The following is a 17350-nucleotide window of genomic DNA, read 5'->3' on the forward strand; positions in this document are numbered from 1 at the left end:
TTCCCCAAAATTTTCCCAAAAAAAAGAAAAGAGTTTTCCAAATTGGGATTGTCTTTTTTTGGGGGGGGGGGGGGGGGGGAAGAAGAAAAGGAGAGAGAATTTATGGTGAATTTTAGGGGTGAGCATTTAGGGTGTAAATCTAGAGTGAATTTTAGGGAAACATTTTTTTGTTTTGTTTTCAATTTCCTTGTATTGTATTTCACAAAGTTTGTTAAATAAAATTAGTTTTTTTTCTTTTAAACATGAGTGGCTAAATTTTCAAAGTTAAAGTGAAAGGTGAAACTCAAGGATTTAAATCATAAAATTAATTATTCTCTCAAGTGAGTTTTAAGTTTATTTTATTTGTTATGTGTATAATTTGTATTTTTTCTTTTATTGGTTATTTTTATATCATGTTGAGTTATAGATCTAGATCACCTTAGATCTTTATGGAATTCTGACATAATGCCGAAACTCTAATATAATTGTAACATATTAGATACTTGATCTCATATTTTTCCAAAAAAATGGTCAATTAAGAGTTAAATAGCATAATAATTAATTGGCTAAAACATTAATATGAATGGCCATCTTGATATAGAAACTGCATTCATACTCGTTGTACTTATACTATTCATATGTAAAAAAAAAATTAATATTGTATATAGACGAATGGCCATCTCGATATAGAAACTGCATTCATACTCTTTGCAACACTGTGATTCATGGAATCTTGATGTTCTCCAAAAGGAGTTCCCATTGTAATCTGTATCTATTTTGAATCAGTGGATTAATTGGTGATGATTATAATGCTTAGTGCAATTGGATGGCAGCTCAAATGCCATCCATTTTGATAAAACAGTCAATTAGACACCATCAGTCATACCAGAGGAAAAAGAATCAAATGAAAGGGAAGAAGCTTTGTTCCATAGTTATTGTCAATTGATCTTACTGAATTGACAATAAACAATGTGGAAAATACCTTGTAACAATCAAATTCTGGCTTTGAAGCCTGGGCAGATATCTGTTCAAGGAAAAAGATTTGTTAGGGCTTTGGCAGGGCAAGCTCTTCACCATACAAACAAATTGTGCATATCTCGTAGCAAACATGATATATCTTCTTGTTAACACGGAAATCTATAAGAAAGTATTACATCTATGATGATACTAAATATAACTTTTTCCTTCCCTTCCAAAAAATAGATGAGCAGCATGAGGTTGTTCCATTATTCTTTTTGTAATAAGAACAGAATTTGGATTAATAGTATGGGATTTACAAAAAGCAAAGGAATTTCTACTTGGCGTTAGAGCTTAATCTGGAAGAAGTCACCAAAATTTGTTCTAATCACAAAAGGTTATCAATTAGGTCCATAACTGTCAAAACAAGGCTGTGTTGTGATCTGAAACCTGCTTAGGTAGCTTCTTTTTTAAAGTATGATACAATGAAGTTGATACATTAATGGAATTAGATAATGAGGGAACCAAGCACGGTTTGCAGGTTCTCAGTAAAACACCTGGCCTAATTGACCAATGAATTCTACTTCAGAGATATTATAAAACAGTCAAGAACTGGGGAACTGAGACAGCATATTATAAGGGCATAACCACTTTATCCAAGTAGGGCCAACTATCAAGACACTACGTTTCTGCCATAAGAATAGTGTGTGTAACTAAAGATACAGTGGAAGAAGCTATAGAATGTACTACATTTATACCGCTTGGCAAGAAGTTAATATGCCAATTCCACAAAAGCATAAAAGAGAAATAATGCTTGTTAAGCTCGAATAGAATTACCTCCTGTATTGATAAAGGTGCTGTTGCAACATTATCTTCTTTAGGAAGCACTAAGGCCTTCTCAGCAGAATTAGCTTCCACATTAACATTGGTTACCAAACTTTTGGTTCGAGGCTTTGCATCTAAATATGATAGAAAACTTTATTCTTAAAAAGCATCAAAACATGAAACATGCTCACCATTCATAGAATTGCGCATACATCAGATGACTGTCTAAAGAGTATTATTGAGATTACTAATTTATGAAATCCACAAATCATGACACAATGAGAAGTGCCACTAAAACATGCATTTCTTGTTTTTGTGTATTATAAGAATCTGAAAATTACTACTTCCAGGTTCCCTAAATTCTATCAAAGAGAATGATTAATGCACAAAACCTACAAATAAGTAGTAAATTCTAGATTAACCTTTGCAAAAAGTTAAGAATAAGACAAATCGGCCACAAAAGCCTCCATGCCAAACAGAAGCCACTATAGAAAATTGTTATATTTAAAAATAAAGAAATTAAATTTCTTCAAACAAAATTTTTCTGTCTTCTTTTTGGGCAACTAGAAAGCAATGAAGGAGTTCTAACAAACTGTGGCACATAAACCAAAAGATTTATGCAGCCCATAACTTGTAAACCACATATAAGAAGAAATCGTAAAATCACATAACTATTTCTTAATTAAAAAAGCCTTGTAAGGCATTGATGCAAATCAATTTCTCACAAAAAAAGAATTGATCATATAGTCATTTCAAACTAGCAAGAATTATAAAAATGTAATTAGAAATTTACAGAAACTGTGCCTTGTTCAAACATTTTCCTGCTTATTGAGTTCCCTCCCCCCCCCCCCCTCTTTCTCCCCTCTTCTTTTCTCCTTATTTTAGTAAGTAAACTTGAGCTCAAGTCAAACAGAAAAAACATGGGGAACTGTCGATGACTAACCTTCGAGTGCAGCCTGCACTGTCAATCCCGTACACTACACTTCAAAAGTTTTAGACAATTAATATGACTTGATTGGATAAAAAATGATTCATCAATTCAATAATGACTGTCAAGAGTGTCAGTAGCTGACACCCATTAATGGGCAATAATAACAACTAAGCAAAGAAATTTAGAGATGCTATCAAGTCATAACAACTAAGCAAGAATTTGAGATGCTGTCAACTTATGGACTGATTAGCCAAAAACCTCAAAGGTTATTTTTTTTTTTTTTAACCACTGTGGCAGTTTACTCCATGGGTAATTTTTAAGGACTTTCCTGAGGTTTGGTGTATTGACAGTCTGATAAAAAATATTTATGTAATTACAAGGACCTCCCCCGATGTTAGTATACAGTAGACTGCTATTGGACTGACGAAAAGTCAAATATGCTCTTGGCTCCAAAAATGCTATGACAGCTACAACATGTGTAATGATAATAACTACAATTTGGCGCTAAACGATGACCAAGGAAGTTAAAACAACCGAGGAAAACAAATCATTGACATAACATAATATTATTAAAAAAAATAAAATATAAATTAAGAAAATCAACAAAGCTGCTTATGTATTGAATATTTACAGCAGCAATGGCTATAAATCCAGCCATCATCAAGCTAGAAAATAACCATTACAGCCACTACTTCTTCAACTTTCTTCCCACAATTTCTGCCTTCATCATTCAACACATCTCAAAAGCCCAATAATTAGTAAACAAAACAATAAAGAAACCATAATTCAGTCTTCAATGCATTCAAAATACACAACAGAATTAAATACACACACTCCTGCTCATGAAATATAAGAAAAAACAAGAAATTGAACTGATATGACTAAGATACTCCCTTCCCATAGCTGTTAGAATATTATCAAATATTGTTTTTACTTTCTAAATACAATAGAAAGATAATGTGCGATTTATGAATCCTGATGCTTGCTTTACTTTCTGGCAATGGCAGCTTCAAATTCAATGGCATTCATTCATTATGAATGTAATTGTAAAGCCAGGAATTTATAATATTCAGACTTTGGAATTAGAATAATATTCCTTAGCCATTTAAACTGAATCCAAAAAGAGAAGAAAAAAGGTCTTCCTTTGATATTTCAAGTTTCAAGCCACGAGCCATATGAAGAAGGCAGACCAGATGTAAGAACTAATGCTACTGCCATAGCAAAAGTCTGGACCAATTGGGTAATGGTACCTGCCATGCCAATTTCATGACAAACAAAAATCAAGTTATCATCCCCAGACCAAAACATCAGTGATCCCACCTTTTGAGTCTAAAATAATAAGTAAATAAATCAAAGATTTCAATTCATTTAAGTTTGAAATCAACTAAAACAGCCAAAAAAAAAAAACAATTTCTTTTTCATTCAACATAACTCATCTAGCAGCTTCTTCAACAAATAGAGACACATTTTTTCATTCTTAATCATCACAAAAACTTTTTAAAAAAAAGCAATGAATCTAACATGCAAGGTTTTTTGCAAAACTAACCTTTTTTGGGCTCCAATTCCAGTTGTCTCAGATGCTAGCTGCAGGCGAAATTCGCTCAATGGCACCCTTTTGCTACCACCGCAGCTTGTCATGCTCATGCTCAGCTTAAAATTACTTGAAGGCAGAAGAGATTCTATAGTTACAAAAGCTTCTTCAGAGCTTTTCAGGCTTCAAAATGGCTGTGCATTTCATTTAATGAGAGAGAAAATGGATTTTTCTTTCATCTCAGATAAACTTAAAAATAATATGCAGTGTGGATAATAAATTGATTATCAGTACCCAAATCTGAGTCATCATTGCAACTTTGTGTTCTCTTTTGAATTTCCTTTGATTTTTATATATGAAATCACTAATTTACCCTCATATACTAACAATATACGAAAAGATGTACTAATGTCAGGGGAGGTCCCTGTAATTATGTGAATACATTCTATCAGACTGTCAATACACCAAACCTTAAGGGAGTCCCTAAAAATTACCCTTTGTTCAACTCCTTGTCCTATTTCAAATTCAGCGAAGTTATAAAGGAAATTATAATTATTAGTTCCACATGCTCTAACAAAAGGCAATAATCATGAACAATACCTCTGAATGTCAGATTATGATCAAGGGAAATCTGATTTGAAAACTGGCCAGAAACAGTATTAGCTTGTTCATCTTCATTGTTCTCATTGTCACTTCCAGCCACATTATTTTGCTTATTTTCATCACTCCTATTTTCAGTTTCAGCAGCAAGTTCTGCCTCCTCAAGTTCATTATCTTCATCTCCATCTTTTGCATTGTCACTTTTAGCCACATTATTTTGCTTACTTTCAGCACTTCCATTTTCAATTTCCCAAGCAAGTTCTTCTTTCTCAAGTTCATCCAACCTGGACATAATACGGGCATATTCTTCATCTGCATCTTCATCTTTCAGGTTGTCAGTTTCAGAAAGCTGAGAAGAATCTTGTTTCAACAGACCTACAAAACAACATTGATATATCATTTTGAGTGCAAGTGCAGAAAATATTCTAATACACAACTAATATCATTATGAATTACAAGTATGACATCTACAGAACAAAATTTAGAAAAGAAGAGATCCTAGAGCCTGCTCTTGGTGATGATAGGCTAATTTTAGATCATCCGCTTTTGAGATGCCATTGTGGAGCTAGAAGGATAGAAAAGGGCATTCTTATTTCCAAGGATATTTATTCTCACCTTTTACAATTTTTCAAACAAGAAAAGGACCAGAAGGACACAAGAACCTACCTGATTCAGATGCCCTTTCAGAAAAATTTTCCTCCCCATATTCTTCCCTTATCTCTACAAGACCCTCCTGTTATACATATCAGTTCACAATTATCAATGTAGGGAGAAACACAAGTGATGAATCTTGTACAGCAGCATTCAATAGCTAATATTACATTTAATAACAGTGACTACCATAGAAACTTCTAGGCAGACCTGAAAACAAAACTGTGAAACTTACTGCTGCTTCAGAAGCTGTAGTATCAAAAAATGAAGCCTCAGCTTGAATATCCTTCATCATGGCTTTCAGAGAATCAACCTGGGAATCCAAGACCTTCCCCCTCCTCTTCAAAATCTCAACAGTTTGATTGGATGTTCTCTCTGCATAATACCCTTCTCCCAAAAGAACCTAAAAACAATAGTCACCAAAAATGAAATCAGATGCTTAATAAACTGCAAAACCTTGTACTGAAATTTTACCAGACAAGGCATTTTATTTCTTCTAATATTTTTCTTTATCTAACTATGGCTGGGAAATGGCAGTGGTTCTACGAAATTAACTTTCTAAATATTTTTTAAAAAAAAATCTTTTTGTGCTTAAAGCACTTCCCCAGTGCCTGATCATCCTAAGAGAGGCTATAATTCACTATACAATGGACAAAAAGCACTTCCAAAGTTTACATAATGACTCCCAAATGCTCCTTAGATTAACTAGAATATAAAACAAATTAAACTTATAAGAATTACCATAAACTCATTGGTATGTATCAAACACCCAGGAAAAAATGCTGCTTTTCCAAAAGGAACCTGTCAATTAAAAATTAATAAAAAAAAAAAAGAAAGGTTATTACTTTCTATTTTGAAAAGGTAGAGCAGAAAACGTGCAAGTTAGTAGTGATTGGTGTGAAAGTGACTTGCCATGATATCGTGGTGAAGTTCTTCGGGAAGTTTCTGGATGAGGTTAATGAGGTTTGTGTTATCGCTGATGAATTCCTTAACTCGCTCAAGCTCCTGCTGCTTCTCCGACAGCGCGTCCTGCACGCGCTTAGCTGCTTTCTGCACGTCGTCGACTGGAAACATGGACGAGATCGAAGTCACTGTTCCTTTCGCTGTTGGCTCTTCCATTACTGATTGATTGATTTGATTGATTCTCTGAAGTGGGTTTTGATCTGTTAAGTTTACCGAACAGGCCCTAAAACTCCCAAGAAAATTGGCAAAATGCAACAAATTTTGCATCAACTACCAATCGTGCATCCTTTTAAACTAACAAACAAAATTTCATTAGCAACATTGCAACAATACCAATACACCATCACCATGACAGAAATCAAATCAAATAAATACTATGAACATTGAATAGAAGAAAAAAATTAAAACATGTGCTATAAAATTTATTAAATTAAATAACTAAAGTATTAATCACAACTTAATTAATTTGAATAATTTAATTCAGGCCAAAAATTAATGAAAAATAAAAAACAAGTCTCAACTCACTGTCTCCGACAGCCATTGAGATCGCAACAGTTGAAAGAGGCTGCGATGGCAAATAGTTAAGACCAGAGGGTGATATGGTGACGAAGATGGAGTGTCAGAGCGAGCGCGAGAGAAAGGGGGGTTGGTGATGTTGGCTTAATGCTGCATGCGTGTGAGAGTGAGTTGAGAGAGAAAGGAGCTGTTAGTGGCTTGGTGCTGCCGTGCTCGGCTGCTACTGTGCAGGCTCTATGCCAGCATCGTGCATGTCACTAAGCGAGAAGGGTTGTTGAGGAGTGAGGCCTGAGACAGGGGCTACTTGTGTGCGTGCTTAGGGAGTTGGGCTGCTTTTGGCACACATGATTATATTGTGCTAATTATAAGAATTGGATTGAATTAGATTTAATTGAATTAAACTGAATTATATAGTATTGTCTTATGTTTGGTATAATATTAGATTAGATCATATTATATTATATTTGAATGAAATTAAATAGCATTTAGGTTGACATTTTAATATAAATATAGACTATTTATGAATATTTAATAATAAAATAATTACTAAAATTATTTTAATGACAATTAATTAAAAATTAAATAAATAAAAAAATAGTTATTAGGTAATTATAGTAATGATAAACAAATATAAATTCGATTAGGTTAAATTAAATTAAATAAAAAAATTTAACTTAATTTTTTATTACATATTTCAATAAATTTTATTTTATCAAAAAGTTACAAATAATATAAAAGCAACCAATTGTTGGTATTGTTAATTTTCATTACTAATTTTAATATAGTGATTATTGAATTAAATATTATATTAGACATTCAAGTAATAGTTAACTAAATTGTTTTAAAAGTTAATCTCTAGTAAACTCATGTTTAAATTGGGATTGATAACCCCATGATCTTAGGACTAAATTCAAATTTAGTCCCATAATCCAATCCAAAGTGAAGTTTGCCAAACATAAGATAATCACAAATCACAAAATTAATCCAATTCTATATTTAATCCTATCTTCCAAACATAACCTTAGGAATATAGTAATTAGGCAAATGCTAAGTTACATGCATGTACCTTACAACCCTCTCACATGAATAGTAAATGAACACTATTTATGTGAGAGGGTTGTAAGGTACATGCATATAACTTAGAGGGATCCAATTATGACTTTTTTAAAGTTGAATGAACCGATCAGTTTGTATATTTAGATACGGAACTGAACACAAACCCTTCAATGCATGTAAAACTAAACCATTTGGATTTTGCCCATGAAATTAAATCGAATCGAACCAAGTAATTTTGGTTCGGTTCGATTCGGAACCGAGCGCCTAGCCTATCATTTACATTCGATTTGAAAAAATTAGTTATTTTTACTAGATGTACTCGGGAAATTTACAAAAATGATCCAAAAACATTGGTATTTTTTAAAATTAGTCATCCTAACTTTTCTATCATATTTAGCCCAAAAAAATTATGATCTCAACAAGATATCACCAGAACTCACGAACCTCTACTCACCAAATTTATGAAACAAATATATTATATAGATAAAATCATCAATTAGAAAGCAAGAAGTCAACATTAATATTTTTTTTTACACAATGTGTGCTTTTTATTTCCACTAATTGAAGAATGCCCAAAAAAATGTGCGATAGGCACCTATCGTACATGAGCTTATGTGATAGGCACCTGTTGAACATGAGATTGTGTGACAGGCACCTGTCGAACACGAGATATTACAAGCTCATAGGCACTTGTCACACACTTTGATGGTATTTTTTTTAACTATTTAATTTTTTTTATCTTTTCTTAGTTATTCAGGGTTAATGGAGTCATTCTTCAAATGTGTTTTAATGGATCAAAGAAGAAATTGGTAGATGATTGTTTCAAATACATAACTGACAAAAATAGAGCTTTTTTGTTTCAAAAAATGTATGTTTGATGAATTTCTTACAAGATTATATAAGATTTTGCAAATAAATTCGAATGATTATAGCATCAAATTGAAGACAAGTTTAAGGTCGATTTTTTCATCCCAATCTGTAAGTTCACTAATTAGTGTTAAAAATTGTATGTTCATTAAAGAGTAAAAATGTTATTTTGTTCTTATATTATAATTTACATTTGTAATTATGTAACATATTGTGAATTTCTAATTATGTTGCTAAATATTTAAATTTTTATTTTTTTTTTGTGTTTATTAGGTAAAAATAAGAATTTCACAAAATTTGAGGCTCCAAGCAAATGTATAAAAGTCAAATTTGGATTCCAGAGGATTGAGAAGTTTGCTGTGAAATTATAAAATTTTACCACGTTAAGTGTGTTAATTGTGAAATTATATGTTTTTGCTGTGTTAGGTGCAGTAATTATTAGTGGAATGAGTTGGGTGTGTTTGTGTGGATTAAGTTAGGTTTATGTTTTGTTAGTGGGACAAATGTATTACTATGATGTAATTACCTTAATTTATGTGTGTGGTGTGGATTAATCATAAACTAGTATAAATAGAGGGGGGAACATACCTCTCTACACATTTCCTTCACTTTTTCCCCTCAAATTCTTCTTCTCATCCCTCTTTATAATATAGTTTTAATAAATAAAATTAGTTTTATTTTCAAATTTCAAATACCATTTTTAATTATGTGTTTTTTAATTTTAATAATTTTCTTTATTTCAAATATGTTTAGCTAAATATTAGGGTAAGGTAAAACTCTTAGTAGAAAAATATGAATTAATCAAATTTATTTTTAATTATATAAATTAAATTATTTTATATTTAATTTCATCCATGTTTTATATTTTAAAATTTTGATTTATTGTAGACAAACATGGGAATTTGGCACAATGAATTCTTAATATCTTAGTATGGTAAAAATGATATTTTAACTTATTAACTTATTGTACACATACTAAGTACTTAATTTATAATAAAATTAATGGGAAAATAATTACAATTTATACAATTAATCATTTGAGCAATAAAATAAAAATAAAAAGAATTTATTAAATTGCATTCACTACTAAGAGTGGACCCATAACCCTAATTAATCTAATTTCATAGTTTTGCTTAGGGGTGGGCGTTTTCCAGTTCGGTTCAGAGCCAGAACCGAACTGAGCCGAAACCAATCGGTTCTTAAAAATTCAAACCGAATAGAAACTGAATTTTAACCCCGAACTGAACCGATAGTTCGGTTCGGTTCGGTTTTGAGGTTCGATTCATACATCTTCTGGATTTTCATTCGTAGAACTGTAGAAGGGGTTCTCACTATACACCCCAATTTCACACTTATGATAACCATAACCCACAAAATTCAAGCAATATACACCAGTCCAAAAGCAATACAGCCTACGAAATTCAAGCACCAACAGCACAAAAGCAATACAACCCACAAAATTCAAACACCAAAGTAATATACAGCAGTCGATTTCACACTTGCAGTTAGTCGCAGCCCACAAGATTCAAACAACTAGTACAAAAGCAACCCTTCACAAGATTCAAACAGAAGTAAAACAAACACACAATATAAATTAAAAAAAAACTGCAACATGGAAGATGACGGGCTGACTGTAGGCGATTTGCAGTGATGAGAGTGAGACAAGCAGCGTGAATGAGGCATGAGTGATGACTAACGACAGTGAGATGGACAGCGAAGGCTGAAGATGAGCTGAGTCGGCTGACAGCAGACGCGTAAGACCGTAAGATGATTGTGCTTGAGGGCTGCGTCCGCGACGATGTCACCGTGAGAGGCTGCGACAAGGAAAGATTGTCGTGCCACCGATGACCGTGAGAGATGGATGTTGATTTAGGGATTTACCGATTAGGGTTGTTCTTTGGTATGAATTAGTAATTAGGATTGAAAATTGATTTTCGATTTTAGGTTTTTATATTTTAAATTTAATATATTTTTTAATTAATTCAAACAAATTGATCGGTTTGTCGGTTCAGTTTGGTTTTTGGACCGAATTGAATACAAACCAATCGGTTCATAAGTTTTCAAACCATTCGGTTTTTATCATTAGAACCAAATTGTTTGCCCACCCCTAATTTTGCTTAAACTGAGTTGCATACATTTAAATTTTATTTCATTTTTTAGATAAAACTAAAATAAACAAATTAAATATTTTCTTTATAGATCGACCTCGAACTCACCGAGCTATAGTATAGCTAGGCACTCTTATACTTGGGAGTAAATTCAATACTTTTGAGTCATGTCATTCACTACCTATGGACGTATTTGATGATGAAATATAGTAAGGGTTCTATTATATATGGGTTCTAATATGGAGAAAGATAGATGTATCCCTATTTTTATTATCAAATCCCCTAAAGTACCGAATCAAGAGCCTGTGATATGAAAAACTCAAACTTCATGCAGAGTAAGCATCTCCATTCCTGATATTGAAAAGGAGATATTACTAGTAATGACATTAATGCGGCAACATTATTATCCAATCAGCTACAATAATGATCCCATGGATGAAAACGACATTACATTAGAGGCTGTTGAAGAAGAGGTGTCACCACTAACGACATCATTGCAACAAGGTTGATCTCCTTTCTAATACAATGATGATCACATTGATCACATTGATCACATGAATCATACATCACCGGATAGCATTGAATGTTGAATCATACCACTGCCTAATTGATAATAAGGATGAAGATCTTTTTGACACTCCTATTTATAATGGTGATAGTGGTCATTTCAATAATACTTTCAATGATGGGGACATTGTGCATGATAAGGGTCTAATTGGTGATATGGAATATTTGCCTCATGTTCACAACGAGCATGAACCATGCCAAAGTAAACTTATTATCCAAGGCCCCATTTTCTGAGGCTAACAATTGACCCCTTCCAAATATTACTCCAATTTTCTCTTCAAACTTGGTTGCTTTATAATTTGTTAGAAGTTATGGATCCAATTATATTTGTGTGGGCAAGTTTTTCAATTCCAAGTATAATTTAATATTGAAACTACGTAAAGTTTCCTTAAGAGATAAGTTTAATTTCAAGGTTGCAAGGTCCACATCAACATGTTTCGAGGCACATTGTTCTTCAAAATCATGTAAATGGGTCCAATGATATTTGTATAGTCACTGTTGGGTAAGGAATCGGATTTTTGGTCATGTCATCGCAAATAGATTTATTTAGAAGAAGCAGATATACACTTCAAATGACATTATGGTATACATACAATAGGAGCACAATACTTGCTTATAATACTAGTAGGCATATCGAGCTAGAGAATTTTCTCTTGAAGTAATACAAGGAAGTTTCCCCCAAGCACTCCTATATATTGGAGAAGGAAAAAAACAAGTATCTTACTAATATGAAATTAGATGACAATAGTAATTTCTTGTACTATTTTGTAGCTATTAGATCTTACATTAATAGTTTTTTTGCGGTGTATCAGACCAGTGATTGTAATAAACGGTACTTATCGTAAAGGGTTATAATGCGGAATGATTTTTGTGGCAACATGCCTGGATGGAAATAATCAATCGTACATAGCTATTAAGATTGGTGATTTCAAAAATTATGATTCTTGGGAATAATTTATGATGAATTTGCATGGAGTAATTAGTGATGTTCTTACACTCAAGAATTAATCAAATCAATTTTATGTGCTTTATAAAATATTTTTAAAATAAGTGAAAAAATGTTTTAAAATCCCAGCTTAAATGCTAGTGCTGTATCATTTTTGATGTCTCTATTTTTATTTTCATTTTATATTTTAAAAATATTTTGTAAAGGGACATAAATTCTTATTATTGTTCTTGCACAAAGATTAATAATTATGACTCTAAATATTAGGATTTTCATGAACTGTCATGAGCATTACAACTTTTCATTTGTGCATTATAACGATGGAAGGTAAAATTTTCCTACACAAGATCTGTGGATTTATTTTAATTTACATATGTAAGTATTAATTTGGTCCAAGATCTTTGAGTTTGTAAAAGGATGGAAAAACTAATAGTATGATATAGTTATTCATTTAACCCATGTGATTTAATAGCTTTTATGAAGATTGGAACATTTCTATACATTTTATAAATAAAACAAAACTTTATTACATGCATTTAATAAGAACAATATTAATAATTGTAGTAAGGATGATGGTGATAATTGGTGGTGGTAATAGTAATAATATTAAATATATACACACACGCGCGCGTAAAATGAGTTGAGCTTTAAGCCCAACTGAATTGTTTAGGACAACAGTTACAAACAAGGCCTAAAAATCTGGCTAAAAAACGAAATGTCAATTACACTACTAAACCACATAGTTTAATAGCATTACACAACAAAAATAATGAAACCTAATTTATGCCCCTTACAAAATATTTTGAAATGCGGGAAAGAGATTTCAGTTGGGTTTTAGGGATTTTACTTTTACTATTGTATTTTTGTATTTTAAACTTTGAACACATTACCTATACCTTGACTCCATAGGTCTAGTGGTTTGTGATCCAAACATCAAAATTTTGAATTTCAAAGTCTTAGGTTCGAGTTGGGACATTTACAAATTATAATGATATTTTTTTAACCTCTGATACTTTAATATTACTATTTTTTATGTTTAATTTATTGACATACTAGTATCAATAATTCGTAATATCTATTTGTTAAAAGAAAAAAAATGGCGCATATGTCCAAAATTACTGACACTATTTACAAAGTATCATAAAATCAAATGTTAATAAAGCTTATTTTTTCAATAATGCTAACTAATTATTTGCTTGTTGTCTGATGTCATCTTCGGTTCTTTTTTTTTTTAATCTAAATGGTAGGGAAGGGATGTTTGCATTTATTCATTTAACTAGTTGTCTTTTAAATATTCATAAAATCTGAATTTAATCCAAAGTTATTAGTTCGATCCAAATCCAAATTAATATGAAATAATCATTTGATTTGTAGTTAATCGGATTAGATTTAAGTTTTGGATTACATTCAAATGGCTTTTTTCCCAATCCAAAAAATCTTTAACTCGGTCTAATTGATTTGAATTCAACTGAATCCGTTTTCTTAAAATAACACTTCAATTGTTGTACAATTTAGTTTATAAACTTTATAAATATATTATTATTTTTTATTTATTAATAAAATTAAAGTAATACTATAATAAAAGTTCATATGTATCACAATATTTTATAAAATTATTTTTCATACCATAAAAAGTCAATTATGATTTAATATTTAATATCCTTGTTCGCACATCAGCGAACATGAATTTTGACATTAGAGACAGGCAATTTAGGTTAACTCAAATTCAAGGCCGGCAATCTGCCACGAGGTCCAAGTACGCAACCATTTTTTTCACTGGTCCGAATCCTAAAAAATTTAAACATTGGCAAGTACAACGTTTCAAATCAGCACTAAATTGGGTCAAAGATAAAAAAAATTTAAACATTGGCAAGTACAATATTTCAAATCACCACTAAATCCGGTCAAAGAGAAACATCAATAAATTATTGTTGTCAATCGATCCGAAGTAGGGATGGCAATTGTACCCGCAAACCCGCCCAAATTCACCCGCCAAAACCCGCCCATTGCGGGTAATTTTATCCGTTGCGGGTGGGTTTAGTATTATAAATGAAAACCCGCACATGGATGCGGGTGGGTTTGGTATTAACCTTATATCCGGTGGATACCCGCATGGATATCCACCAAACCCGCATTATTTTTTCCAAATATTTTTAATTTAATTTTAATCTAAAAATGTATAAAGAAAATAATGTCATTAATCAAATTACCAAATAGCCAAAGGCTCAAAGTTGTGTATGTGGCCCATCTCTTATTCTAAAGTCATAACTTAAAGAAAACTAAAGGCATTTCCCTTCGAATTAGTATTTGAAAATATTAATTTTAATTATTATTATAGGCATTGTGTTGGATGGGTGATTATGATGGTGAATGAAATGAATATCTTCTCTTGGAGCTTATTTTAAATGATAATATGAAATGTAATTATTATTTTTAGATACTAGTTTGTGTTTTTTAAATAGATTTGTGTAATTTATACTTAAATTTGAGAATTTGTGTTGAATTGATGTGGAAATTTTAATTTTTCATTTACATTGTTTAAATATAAAATTGAGTATGTTATATGGAATTTGAGGTTATTATTATAAATTTATATATTAAACATTTGTGATTTTAAATACGAAAACCCGCAAAAAATCCGCCGGATACCATTGCGGGTTTGGTAATTGTTAAAACCCGCTGCGGGTGGGTTTTTTTAAAAAAATTAAAACCCGCTGCGGGTTGCGGGTGGATTTGGTAATTTAAATTTTATGCGGGTTTGGGTTTGGTAATGGCAAACCCGCTGCGGGCGGTGCCCATTGTCATCCCTAATCCGAAGCCTCCAAGCATTCAAACTCTATCAACTATAAATTTTAAAATATATTAAAAATATTATGTTAATTATATAATAATTAAATAATATTATGATATGTATTTATTTATTTTAAAAAATTATTATGTAAATGGTGATTATATTAAATTTAATTACACATGTTATAAATATATCAATTGACTATAATACATCAGACGTATACTAAAATTTCTCTAAAAATAAATATTACATTCATTGGGGGTCAGTTTTCCACCCTTACGTGAATTGCGGTGTTAATATCGAAATATTTGTTCTGCAGTCAATACTAAAACAATGAATGTTTTAGTTGATCCTTTTTTTCTCTTAAAAATACTATTCACCTGTTTACAATCAGTATTAACGTAATTTTAATTGAATTTATAAAATAGATAAATTTTTATCTAGCCACCAGAGTTCTTTTTTTCCTTTTATTTAAATGTTTATGAGATACTCCAAAAAGGTCATGTACCTGTAGATACTCTATTCAACACTAATTGGCTAACTCTCGATGAACCCTATCAATAGAACAAATCAATGTCATTGGTGAACTGCAATTCAGAATGGATAAAAATTCAAAAGTAATGACAATTACATGACACATCAGGAGGGTTATGATGTATTTTAAAACTTTGGGGGCGGGGACCACGGGGTGAATGTTTACAATTTGCCAAACAAGAGTGGGGTCATTTCCCTTCTTTGTGAAGGTTTTTATTCTTAATAATCAATTTGTCAATCACAATTTTTTTCCAATCTTTGTTGGATTAGGTTTCATTTTTGGAATCGAATTATTAAATTCATACACCGATCCATCAAAGTATCCAAGATACGTCTAAATAGAATTAATCCAAATATTTAAAAAAATTCAAATATTTTTTTTTCTTTTCGGTTTTGACCACGAGGTATTCTGGGGAGAGCCCCAACTGTGTAAGGCACCTTTAAGCCCGTACCACAATCCAGACTAGCAATTCCCGCTCGAACCGGGAGGCACAGATTCTCCCAACAAATGCAACTTTCCTACAACTCGAAATGGGGAGCAAACTCAGTCAAGCCACTTAAAGAGACTCGATTGCCAATGTAGCCAACACTTTGTTGGTAAAATTCAAATATTTTTAACGTGAAAATAATGGTAATTATTGCGACTACTGTGTCTTCTCTCAGCCAAGCCTATAAAATGCGGAAGCATGAAGGCACTAAAGACACCAGCAAGCTTTAGCAACCCTTTTTTCTCAAGACTCAAAAGCCTTCAGAAGCAATAGAAATTAAATATGTCTTTAGAAGTTTCAGCCTCTTCTGCTATAGTCAGCCAAAATTCTGTGAAAGATTCTACTCGTCGCTCTGCAAATTTTCGTCCAAGTATTTGGGGGGATCATTTCCTTCAATATACTTGTGACTATCAGGTAAAATGTTTATTCAGAAATTATATTCCCCCTACCATTATATTCGCCCCTGTATCGGTACTTATGATTCTCTAGTAGTACTGCTCTAACAACCTTTTTTTTTTCTTTCTAATAAATATATATACAGGATGTACCAATCAATTAAAGGAGTTATTGATACTATAACAATATAAAAAAATAACTATTATTACTTTTCAGCCAATCTCTTTATGACACACCAGTTTTTACACACTTATTTGTACAAAATATATTATTTATAGTTCTATCATTATTGATACTATAACAATATAATAATAGTATCAATAATGATAGAACTATAAATAATTTTGTACAGATAAATGTGTAAAAACTGGTGTGTCATAAAGAGATTGGCTGAAAAGTAATAATAGTTATTTTTTTGAATTATGTGATCTCATAATAGTTTTATACAACCAATCTCCTTTGTTAGTTTGGGTAGAGAGTTTGGGTACACTACTAGAAAAATGGGCTTTACTGACACTTCGTTACTGACACTTTGCAAAAAGTGTCAGTACTTATGTACATATGCACCATTTTCCGCTTTTGACAAATAGGAATCAGAGATTAATGATACTAGGGTGTCAGTAAACTAAACATCAAAAATCACT

General features: G+C 31.7%; 1 protein-coding gene across 8 annotated transcripts; it reads right to left on the reverse strand.

The window, feature by feature from the left end:
* Positions 1–639: 639 nt before the first annotated feature.
* On the reverse strand, positions 640–7274 carry LOC18053610 (RNA polymerase II subunit 5-mediating protein homolog). 8 transcript variants are annotated; one of them, XR_002907258.1, is made up of 9 exons: positions 6963–7274; positions 6387–6731; positions 6216–6275; positions 5710–5877; positions 5490–5556; positions 4824–5198; positions 2705–2738; positions 1774–1895; positions 640–1003 (listed from the first exon to the last, which is right to left on the reverse strand). XR_002907258.1 is itself a non-coding variant. In XM_024191698.1 (9 exons), the coding sequence occupies exons 2-8, from the start codon at positions 6702–6704 to the stop codon at positions 2726–2728; spliced, it is 1134 nt and encodes a 377-aa protein (XP_024047466.1). In that variant the 5' UTR covers positions 6705–6731; positions 6963–7274; the 3' UTR covers positions 1869–1895; positions 2705–2725. The 8 variants fall into 8 exon arrangements, 6 of the variants coding, with proteins under 6 accessions (XP_024047466.1, XP_024047468.1, XP_024047467.1 ...); XR_002907257.1 differs by lacking the exon at positions 2705–2738 and adding an exon at positions 4239–4371; XM_024191698.1 differs by lacking the exon at positions 640–1003 and adding an exon at positions 4239–4371 and having other exon boundaries at positions 1869–1895.
* Positions 7275–17350: the final 10076 nt, after the last annotated feature.

Source organism: Citrus clementina, unplaced genomic scaffold (genome assembly GCF_000493195.1).
Source record: "Citrus clementina cultivar Clemenules unplaced genomic scaffold, Citrus_clementina_v1.0 scaffold_2, whole genome shotgun sequence".
NCBI lineage: Eukaryota > Viridiplantae > Streptophyta > Magnoliopsida > Sapindales > Rutaceae > Citrus > Citrus x clementina.